At 35.2% G+C, this 20,082-nt stretch overlaps 1 protein-coding gene across 2 annotated transcripts in view; it reads left to right on the forward strand.

The window, feature by feature from the left end:
• ARPP21 (cAMP-regulated phosphoprotein, 21kDa) overlaps positions 1–20,082 on the forward strand; it is a 157,816-nt gene that overhangs the window by 62,702 nt on the left and 75,032 nt on the right. For both annotated transcript variants that reach the window (XM_011961568.1, XM_011961569.1), the window contains 4 exons: positions 5,758–5,866; positions 7,741–7,842; positions 14,250–14,287; positions 16,115–16,174. In XM_011961568.1, the coding sequence (XP_011816958.1) occupies positions 5,758–5,866; positions 7,741–7,842; positions 14,250–14,287; positions 16,115–16,174 (309 nt within the window). The remainder of the gene's footprint in view (positions 1–5,757; positions 5,867–7,740; positions 7,843–14,249; positions 14,288–16,114; positions 16,175–20,082) is intronic.

The following is a 20,082-nucleotide window of genomic DNA, read 5'->3' on the forward strand; positions in this document are numbered from 1 at the left end:
ATTACTTTCCCTTTTTAAAACTTCATGTTTTCCCCTTTTTTTCTTATCCTTGTAATCTTTTTCTATAATATCATTATTTAGTATTCTCCTATAGATATGAAAAAAGGGATCTTCAGAGTGGACAGTATTATTTAGTTATTATCCTTATATTATCATTAGTAAATGGATGTTTTTATACATATAGATCAAAAAGGACATAGCAATAAAAAGAGTGAGTGGCAGGGTAGGAGTGGTTTACATATACTAGAGGGCCTTAGAAGCAGGAAGCATAATTAAATCTGGTATTTTTGGCCGGGCGCGGTGGCTCACGCCTATAATCCCAGCACTTCGGGAGGCCGAGGTGGGAGGATCACGAGGTCAGGAGATCGAGACCATCCTGGTCAACACGGTGAAACCCCGTCTCTACTAAAAATACAAAAAATTAGCCGAGTGTGGTGGTGGGCGCCTGTAGTCCCAGCTACTCAGGAGGCTGAGGCAGGAAAATGGCGTGAACCCAGGAGGCGGAGCTTGCAGTGAGCCGAGATTGCGCCACTGCACTCCAGCCTGGGCGACAGAGCGAGACTCCGTCTCAGAAAAAAAAAAAAAGAAAAGAAAAATCTGATATTTTTAAAAGTAGCAGTGCAGTGGAAGAATCGAGAATTGGTTTGACAAAACAAAATATCTAATGCCTATTTTAGGTGATTGTAATAATATATGCTATGAAAGAATATTTTCTAAATATCCAAAGTATGTGAATATTTTAATTATCTATTATACAGTAATTGGGTGCAAACCACTACGAAGTTGTTGAATTGTTTTTCTATCTTTTTAAGCTAATAATTTTCATTATTTTGTTGTTATAAAATAATAATTATTTTCATAATCACAAATATATAAAAGGTTTAAAGTAAAATTTCCTATTATCCCACCATGAGACATACTTACTCCTAGCATTATTATCCTTATATATTATAGTTTCAACATAAATATGATCAAATCATATCTACGTTTTTAATTGCTTTTCTGTTACTCAATATTATTGGATATAATTTTATAGAGCCACATATCATACATTACATACCTTAAATTGCTTACCTAATCTACTATAGATTTTTCACTATTTTGCTGTTGTGAATGATAGAACTCTGCATTCATTTATTATTTTATTTGGATTCATTATTTAAAATGGAACCACTTTGTTAAGACAAAACATTTAAAAATGTTTAAGTCTCCAAATCTACATAGCCAAATTGTTTGCCAGAGCAGAGGTGCCAGTGTAAGAGATGTCTTACAAATGCATGTTGTTTTTAAATGTTGTGCTTAATGTTGTTGTTCATGAAAAGTCTTATGTTAAAAGAGAGTCAAAGAGTTGGTTTGCATGCCTCTGCTTATATATACAGTACACTATAGAAGCAGAGAAAAATAAAATGAATTTTCCAAGGATGTTACAAAATTTGGAACAAGAGTTTGAAAGATGCTAATAAAGAACATTGGCTACTTAGCACTGCACATATTAAGTTTATAAGGTATAATAGTCTCATTTAAAAGAAAATGAAGTGGTATAAAATGACAAACTGATAATGCAAATTGTGAGATACACTTATTTAAAAAGAAGAACATAGGACTTTCCTATTTTCAATAAAATACAACCAAAATGTACATATTTTAAATGAAAATGTTTGAAATATTAAGGGAACTGTGTCATTAGATTTCTCTAATTTGTTTGACTATTAAAATGCTTTTGATAGGTGTCTTACACCATAAACATATTTTATACTGTTGTGCATAGAAACTTTTATTTGTTGAGATACACATGCATACTGATAACCACCTTTCAGTTATATAATATAACTGAAAGTAACCTTTCAGTTACTCAGGGTGAAATTCAAGACTTCTCTCTATGACTCTACATATCCAGTAGAATTAAATTCTTCATTTATGTTTGGAAAATAAGGGAAGGATTAAGGTTAACTATTTGGAAGAAAAGTGATAAATCTGGTCTTAAGAACCTGGCAGTAAGGTAAATTATTAAAATACTTCAAGATAAGAAAGATTAAAAACAGTAATAATAATAGGTACTCATCTATTTCAAGCTTCGAGGGGAAAAAAACTAAAATTGGAACTGAATGACTAGAAGACAAGAGTTTGATTATCTTCACTCAGCCACACTGTTTCTCAATTCATGAACTATGCCTAATTAAGGAACAATGAAGAATTAATTCTGCTTTTCAAAGGTTTGATTGGGGTTGCCAAGAAATTGACCAGAAATGCCAGTGCTATTCACTACACATGAACAATAAGTTTCACAGTAGTTATGTGCTACAAATTATGGAAAAACATATTTTACCTTCAGAAGAAGAAAGTATTTTTCACCGAGAATGACCATTACATTTATTTTCCATGCTTTTTTGATGATAATATGAGAAAGATAGAAGTAATACCATATGTACTTAAATCTACCAGAAAAAGAAGTTAGGCATGAATGATGCAGGGCTGTAAAATATATAGTAAAGTCTAGTCATCATTGATTTAATAAATACCACAACCTTTTGCAGTTTTGAGAATGCTTTCATCCAATTACATTCACATATTAATACATTAAAAGTTACCCATTACCATTTTAAATAAAGGTCTACAATACATTGTTTTAGTTCTATTCATTTTATTGCTTAGAAATAATATTGCTATGGTGGTAAATTAACTGTGAAAGGGAGTTCAGTTTTCAAAGCTATAATATAATGGTACATTACCAGTAATTTTTAGTTTAATCACTTGCAATACTTCAGGTATATGCCTCAGTTTGCATGAGTTTAAACTGCCAAATTGCTCTTTAGTGCTATAATCATAAACAATTCTCTATAAAATCAACCTAGAAAAATTTTATTAGATTCACTTGATTTTTTAAGCAAAATTCTAATATTTACTCTATGATCATTCAATATTTCTGGAAAAATATAAAAGGATTAATAATTTGAACTATTATATCCCAGTATTTGAAAAAACCTAAGGTTGAAATGCAGTTATTAAGTATGTATCTTGCATAATTTGTATCAGTGGGAAATATTTTTGCTCTAAACAATATTTACATTATTAATTAGAATAAGCCTTTCGATTACTTTTTAGTTATGTTGTAGATGCATTTTTTTCTAAATATATGAAAAACAAATAAATGACTACCACAAAGAAATGGAAATGATATTTTTAAAATAATGTTTAAATAGCTGTTTTAGAGTTACAATGACACTTGAAACTGAGAAGTTCCAAAACTAGGAAAGTCAAAATTTTCATTTTCACTTCCATGTCTTCCCAAGAGACACTCTCAGATTTAAAACAAACAAAAACATTTGGTTTTGTAACATGATTAATTTTGGTCAATATAAATTGAAACATAAATCTGATTTTTAAAGATCTTACTAATGTTCTAAATTTGAATGTATACTCCTACTAACCAACTTCTCTTCTGATTTATAATTATAGGATTTAAAATTTTATATCTTATTAAGTGACTTTTTTATCTGTCCCTGAATTATAGTGATTTATGAATAGCTGTGGTAAATGTTCATTTGTTTATACATTGGTTAATTTATTTATTCAGCCAAATGCCTCTCAGGTACCAGGCATGGTTCTAGGCACTAAGACTTAAGTATTTAAAAAAGACAAGGTCTGTACTGAGATAAAACTTAAATTCTAATTCTGGTTTGTATGCTGAAATCTCACTTTAATGCTTTTCAACCTCAATAAGTTGATCTATAACAAATTCACTTTATGCTCATGAATCAGAAAGTCCACATTCTGAGATCATTTTATTTGTAAATGGACAATTACAGACTATTATAAACAAATACAAACAAAATTTCTGTAAATTTAGAAGTTAGTAAATCATTTCACTTAGCTGGAGTTTATCAGATTACAGAGCGTAGGGATATTAGAAGACACCAAAATAGTATTGATACAATCAACATCTGTATTTAAGTCAGCATCCTAATTTCACTTGCTGTGGAGAAAAACTGTGTAACAACATATAAGTATTGGTTGAAAATGTTGGAATGCTTTAAAAAAATCTGGAGAATTGCTAGTGTTTATAGGGACCTGCAAGTCTACACTGTAATATCTTTCCAGTGTAATAAGAAATTGAAGTGTCTTGTGACAATGCTACACTGAAACATGTTTAATTTTTCTACTGTAAATGGCCTTTTCATTGTAAAGTACAAGTTTACTTCTCTAGAATACTGATTTCAATGTGTCGTATTAGCACTTTCAGGTTTTTGGTTACATTTTAAGTTTGGTGGAAAACATTTACATTGAAAACTAGGATCATTTGTTGGAGGATTTTGGTTCTTTATTTTTGGGTTTGAGAGTCTTCAGCCCACTGTGTACAATACAGAGGAACAAAACTGAGTCTCTGGAAGGATGTGACCAGGCTTGTGTGATGCCTGTGGCTTACTGGGCAAATTCATAAACGTAAAATCAAAAGAAGCATGGAGGGATGGTTTCCTTGTCTTTAAAAGAGGCAAAAAATATTTGCTTCTGCACCAAACTTTTATTGTAAGGATTGAATAAGATATTGACACCATGTTCCAAAAATTATACTCAGTTTACAAAACTCTAACGGATACTATTCCAGTTTTTTGCTATTGTCTGCTCATCAATATTATTACAATTTATGTACACATATTTAAGGAAAGAAAAAATGCTTCTCATCAAGATTTGAATTATACATTTAAGCTTCTTTATTTTCAAAGTGCTATTTGCTTATTTTGGAGCTAGGAGTAAATGATAAGTTTCTCTTAATTACTGGTCACTCACATTACATAACAGACACTGTGAGTGGCTTCCTAATGACTCAAAGCATAATGAACCCAGCAGGGACAGCAAACCTTCTAGCTTCAGAAGTAATACATCAGATATGACAGAGACCCTTTAATGAGCGTCATAAATTTTAACTGTCTAACTCAGAAGCAAACGTTTTAGCCCTTCCTCTGTGGATGAACCCAAGTCCAGATCATTCACTGAGTTCTGTGGTCTGCAATGACAACTGTGGGAAACTAACAAGGAAGTGGAGCCCTTTCCTTTAATAATACCAAATGATTAAGCGGACCTAAAAAAATCAATTGACTAATCAATAGTGTGTAACTGCTTGAAGCATTTTCCCCATGCTAATCAGCCATTAAGTTGTTTAAACTAAATACCTCCAGTTTGTCCAATTACTGAACTGATTTACAAGACATGGTCAAGGGTGTCAGAGTCTACTGGAGTCAGATTCCAGAGCGTTTGTTATTGGAGGAGACAGAAAATAGTTTTTAAGTGATCCCTCACTGCACGGTCCAAAGACTCTTAAAAGGGAAGATGTGATAGAAGATATTCTGTCGATTTCCAGACATTGGTGAATTAATGTGTTACTGTCAAGTTCTAAACATGTATATTTGTTTGAGAATATGGTCAGGAAGTTATTGGAATTCAGGAATAATAGAGGTCAAAATAACTAAAGAAAACATCTATACAATATATACAGGAAGGCCTTTAAATTTTTTTTCTCAATTTCAGCCGTGATGAGCAGCATGTAGCAAACAAGACCCCAAATTCAAAACAACGAAAAGTATTCTAACAACATGTGAAGTGACATATCATTACCTACCTGTATATTGCCAGCAACTCTAATATCAAAACTACTTGTAAACTTTTAAGTTAAATGACACTGTGGGGGAAGAACAACACTAAGAAATAACTTTAAACAAGGGGAAAAAACTTTTTTATTGATATGTTTTACTTTGCTGGCAGACCAGAGCAAAGGTTTTGTGAACATTTAAAAGATGAAAAAGGTGAAGAATCCCAGAAGCGGTTTATCTTGAAGCGAGATAACTCTAGTATTGATAAAGAAGACAATCAGGTTGGTTCTCAAGTTTGAGAGTGGCTGACATTGTTGTTTTTGAAGGTGGGCTGACTGATGTTCTTGTCGTCCCTCTGTTGTCCCTGCCTTCCCTCCAATCCTCCCCTGCCTCTGATACCGCTGTCCTATCTCCAACCTCCTTCTCCTCCTTGCCTCCCCCTTTGGCATTCAATGGGTAGCAAAAAAAAAAAAAAAAAAAGTCCTGGTTGCTTTAGCAATGGCTCTATGTTGGGCTGCATGGGTGGTGCTTGGCGCAGTTTCTGCTGCATGTCTGGGGGGGTCGGGATGCCACAGGCTCCGAGCTGTGGAGTAAAGCTTTGTCAGTCGCATTTCCAGATGTCTGTGTAACTATGGCAGTCGTTCCACTCCCTACAGCTTTGTCCTTCAGTTGTGCACAAATTGAGCTGGATTATCAATACGGACCGATGATCAACCGGTGTAGCTGTAAAGAACAAACCTTGTTATGGTGAGGACAGGTGGATTTTGCAACTATCCTAAAATAAGTCTTCACAGAAAAGAATTGAGTTCATGTTTTAGTCTTTTATCCCCTCTCCTTCCCGTGTTTTATGGTCCATGTAAATTGTCTGCTTGTTTTGCATGAAGTGTAGCAGAACTTTATCCTCGTGTATTTTGCTTGTGACAAAACATTATGTTGTTCTAGAGTAGCCTTATTTGTGGTACCTGGTCAGGAGTAAAGAGGCTTTACTGAATCTCTTTTTTTAGATGGGGGCTGTGGGATCCACGGTGACTAGAAGAAAGCTAAGTAAATGGCAAAAAAAATTCCCACAAATTTTTAAATGATAATAACAATAGAAAGTCATATAAATGCCATTACAATTATACTTTGTGTCTCTGACAATCAAAATAGATTCTTTTGAAAATGACTTTGCTTTAGAATTTTTAAAGGTAAGACAATGTGCATCTCAAGTTACCATTTTAATCACTCTCAGTGAGTCATTCAGCCAGTATGTGCATCTCTGACGCACTTTTTGAAAACTTGTTCATCATTTGTATCTCGTTTCCTCCCACTACCATCAAGCTCCACCATGGCTCCTGTTGACTATGAAACACGTGCCTGTGTCATGTTTAGTGGGTGTCTGTTGAATGGATGGATGGATGTGGTTAGTGCAGAGCAGTTTGTGAGGAATGGAAAGAATAGATGGAAGGAGACTTAAGATTCAGGAAGTAGTTCAGAAAATAGGATAAAGAACAGTCCTCATGCTGGGTTCTTTGACGCATTACTTGGTATTGACTCTTGTCAACAAATAGGTTTTTAAATTTTAGCCTGTAAACCTGAGGTCATTCATTCTATGCTAAATGCAATTCATAGGATCAGTCACTGAATGAATAACACAAAATAGCAGGTGAAGTGATAGTGTCTACATCTTCCTTTCTGTTCGTTACTTTCTTTGCTCACTTGCTTTTTCTCCAGTCCCCAAGCTTTCAAAATGATTTCTTCCCTCAGCCACTTTGAACTAGCCACTTCCTCTTTTTCCACCAGCATTCTGCCTCCTTCTGAGGAGTCAGAACCACACAGGTAAGCAAGAGAGACAGAGTCCATCAGTGATGAGCCACCATGTATGTGAATTGGCTGAATACCTGAGGCACAGTGAGGTGAACTCATTTAGAAACACCTGTGCTATTGCATCCAGTGAGGAACCTACCAGCAGCAGCAAACACCTCTCATTACTGCATGTCATGCACACACTTGGTACGTGCACCCAACACAGCCTCCTCAGGGAACAGAGAGAATAAGACTTTTCAGGCTCCATTTGTTTAAGTGAACATTTATTATTCTTAGCTGACAGTTGCTTAACCGCAGATTTCTAACAACGCAACTTGGATAACCCTCCTGATTTCTTTTTTCTGTTCAGCAAAACAGAATGCATCCATTTAGAGATGACAGACGAAGTAAATCAATTGAAGAGAGAGAAGAGGAATATCAGAGAGTGAGGGAGAGAATATTTGCACACGATGTGAGTAGTTGTTTTAATTGCCTCTTTAGTGCACTCCTTCCATCAGCAGTAAGGCTTCCTCATTCCCAGACAGTGAGGTGGCAGGGAAGAAAAAGCCTGGAGCCAAAGAACAAATCAAACTGAAGAAAACTAGAGGTGATTTTGGAAGAGGATCTGGTTCAGGGAACTGATAGAAACCTAGCCAAGGGTTTGGGCATGTTCTTAGGATATGACTGGTGGGGACTCATAGAAAGGTATGATTTTGGTCAGTGATATAGACCTTAAGTACAGAGAGTGGTTGTCAGATTTGAAGAAATGCGTTCACCTCCACATTAGCCAACAGACTACCTAGCTAGTGTTGTTTTCTTTCTAATAACAACATTGTACAGGGGAAAGAATTACAAAGAAGAAAGAATCTGTTTATCTCACACACACATCCATATACAATGAGTATTTTCTGGGTTCTTAGCAAATATGGGCATTTCATTACACCAAAGTTAGATTATGTTTCTCCTCAATTCAAATCAGATCTGTGATCAGTTTGTCAAGGGAATAATCATAAAACAAATCCCAACAACAACAAAAAAAGGTTGGAATTTTTTATCTTTACCCACTATGGTCCAGATAAAATGCAATTAATTAAACATTAAAAGGTAAAAAAAAATAGAGGCTGGATTTAAATGCAAGGAAAAGGGCAAGCAACTGCCATAGCGTTTTCATTCCATGCAATCATTTAGCAACCTCCTCAAATGATGTGGGTTCTTCACCCTGCCTAAGTAGAAGTGTGAGCTCCTTTGTAAGACTCCGTGGCCAACACTGCAAGCTTTGCTGAGTCTGGTGGAATATCTGATCTCCTGCTATGATCTGCTTCTGGAGGTCCCACAAAGCCAGCCCAGAGAAGTAGGCTTCAGTGCTTGACTTGGAGGAAGACTGCTGTCCTGAAAAGTTTCAGGCCAAAGCCAGTTTCTCTGATCTTCCAGCTGGTGCTGGTTCCTTTAATATGAAAGTGCAGGGGAGCTTCAACCTCCTCCACCACTGCACTTCTTTCACGTTTGTATCCCACCCCCCAACAACCCCCGCCACCTTTCTTGAACACACTGAAATAGAATTTTGATGATTGGATAATCCAGCTAAGAGCTCTGAAATTAGGAGAGTGAGAGAATGAGAGAGATGGAAGTTACCATAGTTGGAAGTCTGGATGCAATTTTAGAAGACTCTGCGTATGGGTAGGCTACTTAGACTTTTATTATGGTCAGAATTTTAGATAATGCGAAACACAGCCTGACATATGGTGGGCCTTTAATTGTGTTTGGTGGATACAAGAATGAAGTTATGAGAGGATCTATTCCAATCATAATAGAATAAGGATGCCTCCAGTGGCCTGGGAAGTAGCATTTTCCTGTCTGAAGACCTTCATAGAGCTTCATAGAGATAATTTTTTTTTAAAGGTAATTCATTTTTTATTCTTATTCTCTCTCTCCTGCTCTTTCTCCTCACACACACACACACACACGCGCGAACACACACACACAGACACACACACACACACATACATTTTCCCTCACACTCTGGTCCTGGCAGGTCAAGTAATTTGTGAATGAGTTATGTTGAAAAGAAAATACAAACCCCACATAAAATGCACAAACAATATTATGCTCTTTTTAAAGTTGTGTCACATTGCTAGAAACTTGACAGCTAGGTGACAGAAAGTCTGTCACTGATGCCTGTCTGTCATGAAGATGACACCTGTGCTGCATATTTCATTTGTCAACCCTCATGTCCAAAGAGAGGTCACAGGGAGATAGGGTCTGCATGACTTTCTTTATTCTTTGCATTTCTCTACAACCTTGTTAACGAGATTAACAGCTGGGGATCTGGGTTAAACATTTAGGCAAGTGTTGCTATTTGAAGCATCTGTGCCCACATGCTGTATCAACAGTCTTTAAAAAAATAAAAGCACATTTAAATGTGAGAAAGCTTAAATGTCAAGCTATTGCCATAGCTTTTTTAATCTCTGAAATCATTTGGCAACCTTCTTTAAAATGCTGTGGCTTCTTCTCTCTGTAGGAATAGAGATGCGAGACCCTTTGGTAGCCTCTCTAGTGGCCAGCTTTTCTGGCTTTACTAATTTGAGTGGAGGACCAGCCTGTTTCTAGCATGCCTTTTAACTTGATATCCTAGGGCAGGGGTTTAAATTGGCATCAGATACCCAGACTATACTTATAGAAGGGCTTGAAGGATTCAGTGAAATCCCAGACATCATTTGCAAATCATGTTCATGAACATGTGTGCATTTTTTAAAGAAATGGTGCCTATTGTATATCACATTCTTACAAGTTTCCATAACCCTTAAAAGGTTAAGACCCTTTCTCTTAGAGGGCAAGAAACACCCATTGTCTTTCTCTCTATCTGTATAGTTCTGCTAGAGATATGCAATCATACCACTGGTATTTTCTATGTGTTAGCTATTTACTGTCTTATAACAAAAAGTTCCAAAATTTGGCAGCTTAAAACAAACAAAAAACACTCACAGTTTCTATGGATCAGGAGTCTGGGAGTGGTTTAGCTGGGTGATTCTAGCTCAAAGTCTTACATGAGGTTGCAGTTAAGCTGTCAACTGGGGCTGCAATCATCTGAAGGCTTGATCAAGTGGTTATCTGCTTTCAAACTCTCTTACATGGTTATTGGAAGGCCTCAGTTCTTCACTGGCTATAGGCTAGAGATCTCAGTCCCTTACAATGTAGGCTTCTCTAGGCTGTTTGGTCTTCATGACATGGCAACTAGCTTCCCCTGAGGAAAGACATGTCATGTCTTCTTGACATGGCAACTAGCTTCCCCTGAGGAAAGTGATTTAAGAGAGAAAGAGAGAGAGAGCCCAAGATGGAAGCCACAGTCTTTTATAACCTAATCTTGGAAATGATATGTCTCCCCAGCTATATCGTCTTGGACACTCAGATCAACCTTGGAACAGTGTGCGAAGTACCACACAAGGTTGTGAATATCAAATGGCAGGGATCATTGGGGTTGACTCTGTTTAAAGAGACTATTACTGTATCCTCTATTGACACAAACATAAAGCCAGCACACTTCAGGGGACCTCCATCTAGTACTTCCAGATCCCCAAGTGATCATTACCAGTGCCCAAATGGCTGAGGCACAAGATCATTCTTTCATAAGATGATAATTACAGTATATTAAATCAATTAGAGAACAAATGCAAAGAATCCAGCATAAGGAAACTATGTTACAGAACTCTAATCTTTTTCATAGCTGGTCTTTAGTTTAGTTTCTTCATAATTTGAAAACGGAGTTAACAAAGCAACTTTCCTTGGCAATTATTATTTAAGTAGTGGAGTTATTCAAACAGGTTCAAATATTGCTTAAATGTATTGTTTTGCTACTTGAAGTAAAAGTAGAGACTTCAGAAATACTTCCTAGTATTTACAATTTAGCAACAGTCAAATTTATTTTAAAATCAGACACATTCTTGAATATTGTCCAAATATATCTTGTTGTCTAAGGGGCGTGTGTTTGTGTGTGTGGTGTGTGTGTGCGTGTGACAGAGAGAGATTGAGACAGAGAGAGAGAGAGAGAGAGAGAGAGAGAGTACTTTTGTATACAGGCACATAAAATATGTGAGTTGCTTTGGGGATTTTCCAGAAACAAATTCAAATCCACTTTGAGAATTTTGACATCTTGAGATAAGACAAATTTCTTCATTATTTGAGAACTAAATAGTTGTAAGTCAAAACAACAATTTAGAATTTAGTACCCAAATAATAAATGTATTTTTTGTAGTCAGTATATTTGAAATGTTCTTTTTTCCTTTGGCAAAACTTTCCATTTAGGCTTATTTTATGGTTAATTCTATGCAATGTAACTGACTTTGGGAAGGTTGAATTGATAAAGTAATACACTTGAGAAGGTATGTTTTGCCTGGAGGCTAATTTCTGAAAGATATTTGTGTATAAATAGGGGTTCAGTGAAGAGTTCATCTGTGGTGCTCCTAGCATGTGCTGGGACTCCTCTTCAGTGGGAATGGGTGATAAGGGCATGTGGTGCCACCAGAGTTGAGGGTGGGATGTGGGAGAGAACTCTATAACCCATTAAGCAAAATCATTTTTCTTCTTTTAAAAAGAAGCAAGCCTTTTATATCCGAAAATGCATGTAAGTGACAGCTTTGAATGTTGCACTTAATTACTGTGACAATTTTATCTTTCTCTGCTATTAAAATTTGCAAGTTATTAATACTACTTAAAAAAAAAGTTTATTTTCATCAGCTACTGAATCACAGCCCATAACTCTATCTATCTTATTTATGAAAATGTAGTTGAGGGGACAATGAGATAATTTTAAAGAAACTTTCCAAAGAAATCAGAAAAATGCTCGAGGTGTTATTGGGCAAGGTATTTTTTATTTTTAAAAAAAAATTTTTGAGACAGGGTCTCCGTCGCCTAGCTTGGAGTACAGCGGCATGATCTCAGCTCACTGCAACCTCTAGCGCCTGGGCTCAAGTGATTCTCCCACCTCAGTCTACCAACAGCTGGAACCACAGGTGTGCACCACCATGCTCTGCTAATTTTTGTATTTTTTGTAAAGACAGGGTTTCGCCATGTTGCCCAGGCTAGTCTCAAACTCCTGAGCTCAGGCGATCTGCCTGCCTTGGCCTCCCAAAGTGCTGGGATTATAAGTGTGAGCCACCACTGTGGCGTAGGCAAGGTATCTTTGACTTGCTTGTATCTTACTTTTTAATACAGAGTTTGGGGTTCTTAACTTTCCCCCGATGCTATTACACTGAGTCTGAAGAGGTCACTATGTCTTTAATTAACTCCTTCAGAGAAATAGAGTCTCAATAAATCCAATATCCAGACAAAACATTATAAACACGATCAACCGGTTTCCAATTATGAGCTGACAAGTAGCAACGTATAAACTCATAATGCATATCTGAGCTAACCTCACTTTCTTTTACATACCTTACTTGACTCCAGCCAATAGTAAAACCAAATTAAAGGAAATAAAAGAAGTCAGGACATTTAGTGTACTGTAAAGAGCCCTTCATAGGAATGCCAATGGCACATCATTTTTCCCTGTTTCCCTTTCATATATAAATGTCAAGTTTTTTTAAAAAGGTATTTTCCAAAAAGCTTTATCTTTTAATTGTCTCTTTTTGCTTTTTCTTAAATGAGGTTTTCGCACACTTGAAATTCAGGATGCATGTTAAGTGCAGAAAGGTTAAACCATAAACTATTCTAGAGACACCTTCACTGAAATGCTCATAACACTAAGGAAACCCCATGTCTAAATCTAGCCCTTTGACTTAGTGGAAGGAAATTATTTCTCTAGCAAAACGAAAATAGAAACCGATATTCTGCTTGCCTCTCAGAAGTGGTTACATTAGCAGAATCTTTTAAGTCAATATTGGTTATTGAAAGGTTATTATTACTTCTTTAGCTTTATTTTATCTTAAAATTGACCTGTTAAGTTTCTATTTATCCCTTTAACAGGTCATTTATTCATCATTTGGAAAATCTACATATATAACAGGATGTGTATTTATTTATGTTTAGAAACTTAAGTACTTTAGAAATGGTTTTGTGTTACTTCCTAAATACAGTCACCCTATTCTAGGATCACAGCACCATATCTTGTCTAGACTTCTCTTTTCTATTTGTTTAAATTTAATTTGATCCACCTTTCCTCAGCATGTAACGGTAATGGAATTTTATCCTCCCTACATTGTGCATAAACACAAGATAGAAGAGAAATGAATGTTCGGTGAATAGAAGCTAAGAAGAAAGTCATTGATTTTCTATGTGAATAGCTGAGAAATATTGGAGCTTGATTTTTTTTTTAATTAGCTTCTCTTCTGGCCTTCCCCTCTTACTTAAGATTAATAATTGATGGCATTTCTTCAATTTTGAGAGTCTTGCAGTCAATCTCTTTATTTCATGAGAGTTTATCATTACCAGGTAATAATTTCAGGATTGTGGCTTTATGGCTCTCCCATTCTTAGGTGGATCGTATGGAGTTTGCATGCTCTGCTTTGATTTGAACCCTTTCCCCTGGCTTTTGTTGGTTGGTGGCTGCAACTCTGCAGCTTCAGAAGAAACCACTAGCTCAGAATCCGACGGCCACACATTTCTCCAGCGGTTTCATTCACATTTCTCTTCTTCTGACCTCCATGCCGAACAGACTAAACCTAAAACCTGGAGACGCCCTGAAGGAAAAATACCCTATACGGCATGAGAATTGCTTACTTTTCTAATCCTAACCTACCTTTTTCCTTTTTTATTTCTATCTTTTGTACCTATTTTTCTTAATTCTTTTCCCCTATGAGGGGCAAATTAGTTTTAAAATCAGGCAAGTATTTGGGATTCCTCAGCATATCCAGAACGTCTGATCCAATGCCTTTTTTTATTTTTCAGTCAGTTTGCTCCCAGGAAAGCCTTTTTGTGGAAAACAGGTAAAATAAAATTTACTTTTCCATGTCTTTAGAGGAACAACGTCTGTCATGTGTGTCCTGTATATTCATAAATATATATCCCATATATAAGTGTGTGCTTGAATATATGTATTAGCAAATACATATATCTACGTGTACACACATATATATTCACACGTATATGTTATTTAACACATCTAAAAATTATCTAATTTGGAAAAAATTTTCCCTCAGTTAATTCCAAACAGAATTGTAAAAATTTTTCTCATTTAAAGTCTCAATTTCTGGTCCTTGCAAAGGTAAATTTCCTATTACTTTCACCAGGCATTAAGAATAATAAATATTGAGACATCACAGGAACTTGCAGTTTCATTGGCTTATTTAGTAGTCCGCTAGAAGCATGCATATATTTGGTATTGTTGGCCACTTCCTGTGCCCTATAATGATATATAGCTATACAAGTAATGATTGAAATAATATTCTTTCCAGTTTTTTTATTCTAAACAATCTATTCATCTTCATAAAATACTTGACCTTGAAAATCTTATCTAAACTGGCCTAGATTTAGCAGTTTACCTGGCATAGGAGTTAGTAGGGGGAGGTAGTTGTAAAATAAATGGGTTATAACATTTAAAGAAAATCTTAGAGATAAGAGCAAAAATTTTTCAAACTTAATATACACCCTTCAAAAATCATTCTAAATTGACATATATATTAAAATACCCCATTGATTTAATTGCAGATACTCAGGGCAAATTAAGGAATCCACATTAACTGCACTAATCACATTTAAGAGGCATCAAAATGGGCAACTTGATTGGAAAATATGATGTCTATAAATAAAGTGGTAGTTAATTTTATTTCAGGGGTTTGCTTAATGGGTATTCCTATACCATTGATTAAAATGGATACTGATTAACTGCCAGTACTCAGAGAAATTTAAACTGGGCATTAAAGATGATCGGCTTAAAAAATTCCATCATTCATATTTGCAGTTGGAAATCTTCAAGTAAGGTGACTAAACCCCTTAATAGAATAATCTCTTTTAGAAGAAGAGATAAAATTGAGAAACACGTAAAAGGGATTCACAGAAAACTTCAAAGTCCATATATATTTAGACAAATATTCCCTATTTACAGTAAAACCAATAATCTGTAAGCATTGACGTCTTGCAGGTGATTCTAAAGGATTCCAAAAATACTCTATCTCTGCCAAAAAGATTAAGGGAGCATTTACAATTCAGATTCATGGGAAACCTTATCCTCTAGTCTCCTAGCCAATGATTTTCACTATCTTCCTCCCTAATCTTATCCATTTACATTTGAGTATCCCTTATATTATATTGGATTATATTCCACATGACGATAATTGGTCACATATACATGTATTGCATATGTTAACAGGTCTTGATGGTCCTGGAAACCAAAAATCGAATTAAGTGACTTCCCTCCAAAAATAAATACATTTCTTGGATACCGACCTCTGGAATGCCAGTATTTCATTATCCCAAAATATAAAGAATAGTTTTAATATATTACTCTAAAACACGCTACTAATATTTGTGATTAAATCTCTCTTACATCTATATCAATCTCTTTTCTCCTTTTCTATTCCCTCTACTTCCTCTTTCCTTCCTTCCCCCTTACCTAGTATCAGTGTCTTAATCCTGGGGGTGGAGATCTTAATCCTACCAAACTGCCATTAATTTATTATGGCAAAATTCAATATCGTATAAATGAATCTTTGTATGGGATGGGTTTGTGCTGCAGTAGAGTACACATCCATTTAACACAAGGCATTTAGTACCCTTAGGTTTTATATCATAAAAATCATGTTTTTCATTTCCAGTAGGCTCTTGGAAGACAGTAACATATGCAATGAGACCTATAAGAAAAGACAGCTCTTTCGGTTGGTATGGTTTACTTTCTTAAACTGTGTTTTTTCCAGATTATGTGGTAGAATCAATGTTAAATATTAGTGTACTTGTGTAAAATATATCTGTTTATTTTTAAAAGTCCAGTTATTTCTTTGTAAATCTTGTTACATAGCTAGCATGGAAGTCCTACCGGGTAGTATGAGATATGCGACTGGCAATCTATCACTTTGTCTACAATTTATTAGGGTTCTTCTAGTTTTCTGCTTTTCCGGGGCTAACCTTGGTAGCACACTGTTTTAATTTTCCCAAATTAACTTTAGTAAATTACTCTGAGTTAAATTTTCCCTGACAGTTTGCAATTGTATGTACATTCTCAAAACTGGAAAATAAATCAATGATAGCCCTATTTGGGTAACTAACTTTTCATTTTATCTGTTATAATATTTCAAACAGTGTGTTTTCAAGGGTGAATTTTATTTCTAAAGAAAGATATGAGGTTCCTTCCAATTATAATGACCTACTTAAATTAAAATCTCTGTGGGCTAAGGGGAAAGGATGATAATTTTTTTTAAAGTTCTATACTAGACTAGAAGCTCTATGAAAGCAGAGGAACCATACCCATTTTCTCACTGCTTTATTCAATGTATATATGACATCCATTGTAGAGCAAAGTGTACACAGTACTATAAGTATACTCATTATCCACTATATATATTTAATGTGTTAATGGGTTTACGAATGTTAGGATTTACCTCCATTATAGGAATTACTACAAGAAAAACAACAACAACAACAACAAAAACTCTTACCCACTTGAAAGAAAATACTAAGAAAAGCAGATGAATTGAATGTTGAGAGAGTGTGTTTTTGCAATAAGTCTGGACTTTAGAACTCATTATGTGTAAAGTTAATTTATCTTACACTTTGATTGAAACAAAAAACAGAAGCTTCTTTTTGGACCTCCCTCACTTTTCTAGATTGAACTATGAAGTTTATGAAATCTTCCTTATGTATCATTAGACAATTAATTTTCTGTTTCACACTTGAAGATTTAAGAAAATAACTTTGCACTTCTTTTGAAAACTCAGAGAAAAGCTAAAATTTACCATTACTCCTGTGCTCACACACTATGACCTAGTTTGTTTAGGTCAATATAGATAAAAATATGGGTTCTTATCCCCTAAAGGCCAATTAGTTTTACATAATCCCAAATCTGTCCCCAAGCTAGAGCTACCATATACTCAGGTTAGCCATCCCAAATATGGATTTCATCACTCGCCCAAATCACCAAGCACAGAAACTCAGAAAGGTAACTTAGCACAAAGTCATTCACACAATTGTAAAAGCAATTCAAGATGTACATCATCCTTAATCTGGGCAAAAAAGACACATTTAGATATAAAGGAAAATAAATATTTTCAGTTGTGTTAATCAGCACAGAAGCAGAGCTTAAAAGATATGCTTTATAACTACCTTGGGATGAAATTCTAGTTACTTACAAGAGGGCTAGCTCCAATGACCAGATATCTCATTACTATCATCTTCCTGGATTCCAGTAGGCGAGGACCAAGACTGGGCTTAGGAGAGAAGGGAAGACACCTTTGCATGTGGTTTTCTACAATACCTATGATCCCACACACCCAAACAGATTTGGAATTCAATACTGGACCTCACTTCACCACTGTTAAGATGATAGTGCAGTATAAAATAGAGATGTACAAAATATATTTTAATGTATAAATACCTAGGAATCATAAATTAGAATTATACATTATTTTTGAGTCTCATTAATGCTAACTCCCTAAAGCAGCAACTTAAATTTTCATTTTTAAATGCACAGATTATGGCTTGGGACAGTGATTTGAGCTAGTGAGATACAGGCAGAGAAGTTAAAGAAATCTTAGGTTGCCTTATTGAGCAGGCGGTGTGGCATAAGTCTAAAGGAACTTCTCATAGCTCTAAAAAAAGCTCTACAAGGGAGAAGGGTATAGACTACAACACACTAAATTGAACCCAGAAATAGTGGTGACTGCCTTCTTTACCCAAAAGGCTCAATCACACGGGCGTTTACAGGAAGTCTGGATTCCTGCCATGGAAGTGCAGAGTTCATGGCTAAAGAGATAATTGAAGCAGAATCAGTAATGAGAACAAGGGATCACCCTCATATGAAGCGCTTCCATCTCATGCATCTTGTACTCTGAGGCTAAGCACCACTCCCAAATCATCAAGCCAGTGTTTTTCTATAATAAATATTTCAAATTAGCTGCAAATGAGATTATTGTCACATTTCTGGTGCATTCACAGTTGCTAAATAATGATTTTGCTAGAGTTTGTAAAAGACAGGTTAACATAATCATGATTATGGGAGAAGAATGAAGTTGAATTTGGAGATTTAAAGACAAGACAATCAGAAATGGAACACCAAGTCATTGAAAAGGCTATCCATTTCTCCACTCTATCTCCCATGGCTTTCTTGAATTTCAAAGGAGTTTAAGAGGTAAAGCCATCTGGTCATTGGTGAAGGTCTGGTCGTTCAAACCTATAACTTGATTTTCATCAAGTGGTTCTTACTTATAAAACCAGTCATCCCTGTGGTACTGAGAACAGAGAGAATGTTTGTAAAATACTAATAGAGGATGGCAGGGCACTGAGTATTTTCATCTAACTTTCCACTCGAAAGTGCTTTTTGTTTTGTGAAAATTCTGTACCTCTTCCTCCCTTTGCTTTACAAAGTTCCTGTCACAAATCAATTATTTCATTTTTATTTCTTGGATCCATTTACCTTCTTATGTTTGGCTGAAATAAAAGAAAAAGTTGAGTGAGTAAATTTAAAGCAACACTTAAAATTTTCTTTGTAGTCTGTACAATTTTGTCAGTGAGTATTTCAATCACATGTGTGCACTTCAAACATCTCAACAGCACATTATTGTCTTTAAAATATTTTTCAATGAAGCTACCAATGACATCTGAGAGATTTGAATCAAGGCTTAAATATGCCACATTGCAAATATGAATTAGGTGTTATATTTACTGATCGAGATTTATATTCCCTTTACTTATTTATAATCCATTAAAATCTTAAGGTATTTTACTGATGCATTATTTTTATCTTCAGATAAAGTTTTGAATTTATTAACAAAGTTATGCTTTAGACAGATTGGAAACCAATGAAAGTGCAAATTTCATCAATTTTCTCTATAAAGCACATGCAATTTTGCATGTTTCTGAGAGATACTCTAAAGTCTTCAAACTTCACTTCTGACTATTGGATCTCTTCCTTTTTCTATTTGAAGTTTGAACAATTGTGTTATTTCACCTGAGGAGCTTTTTTTGTTATTTCCATTGTTCCCCTTGGAAAGTTTTGTGTCAGTGTATAGTGTTTACACTGTTGTTATTTTCAAAAGTTTTTCTATGTGAAAAGAATTCAAGGGTTCTTTCCTCTGACCATGAAGGTTAAACTCAGTGGGCAAAATTCTTACCATAGGTTAATAGAGTAATTTCCATGATTTCTACACTATCTGTCAAAGCCTTGGTGATTTCAGATGTGTATCTCATAAAGCTGGAATATGAATTAACAGCTTCTCTGGATCTGTGTGCATTTTTCCATTGACAATTATTTTGTGCTAAAGAGAGAGAAAAACTCTTCTTTGGTGGGAGTTACTTTTAGAATCATTGAAGATCACAATTACTTCTGAACATTAATTAATTATTGATTTGAGTCAGGAGAACTTATCCCCCTATTCTCTTTGCAAGAAAAATTAACAATTACATTTTATACCATGTCTTTCTAGTTGTTTCTCCTTCACCGACAGAGGGATCATGTGACATTTCTAGGTTTGGTTTTTCTGTTTGTAACCTGTGTGTTATGTGTGATGTTATCTGTCTATACATCATCAAAATATTTGTAACACTGGGAGGCAACTGGTTTAATGAAAAGGGT

Source organism: Colobus angolensis, unplaced genomic scaffold (genome assembly GCF_000951035.1).
Source record: "Colobus angolensis palliatus isolate OR3802 unplaced genomic scaffold, Cang.pa_1.0 Scaffold56, whole genome shotgun sequence".
Lineage (NCBI taxonomy): Eukaryota > Metazoa > Chordata > Mammalia > Primates > Cercopithecidae > Colobus > Colobus angolensis.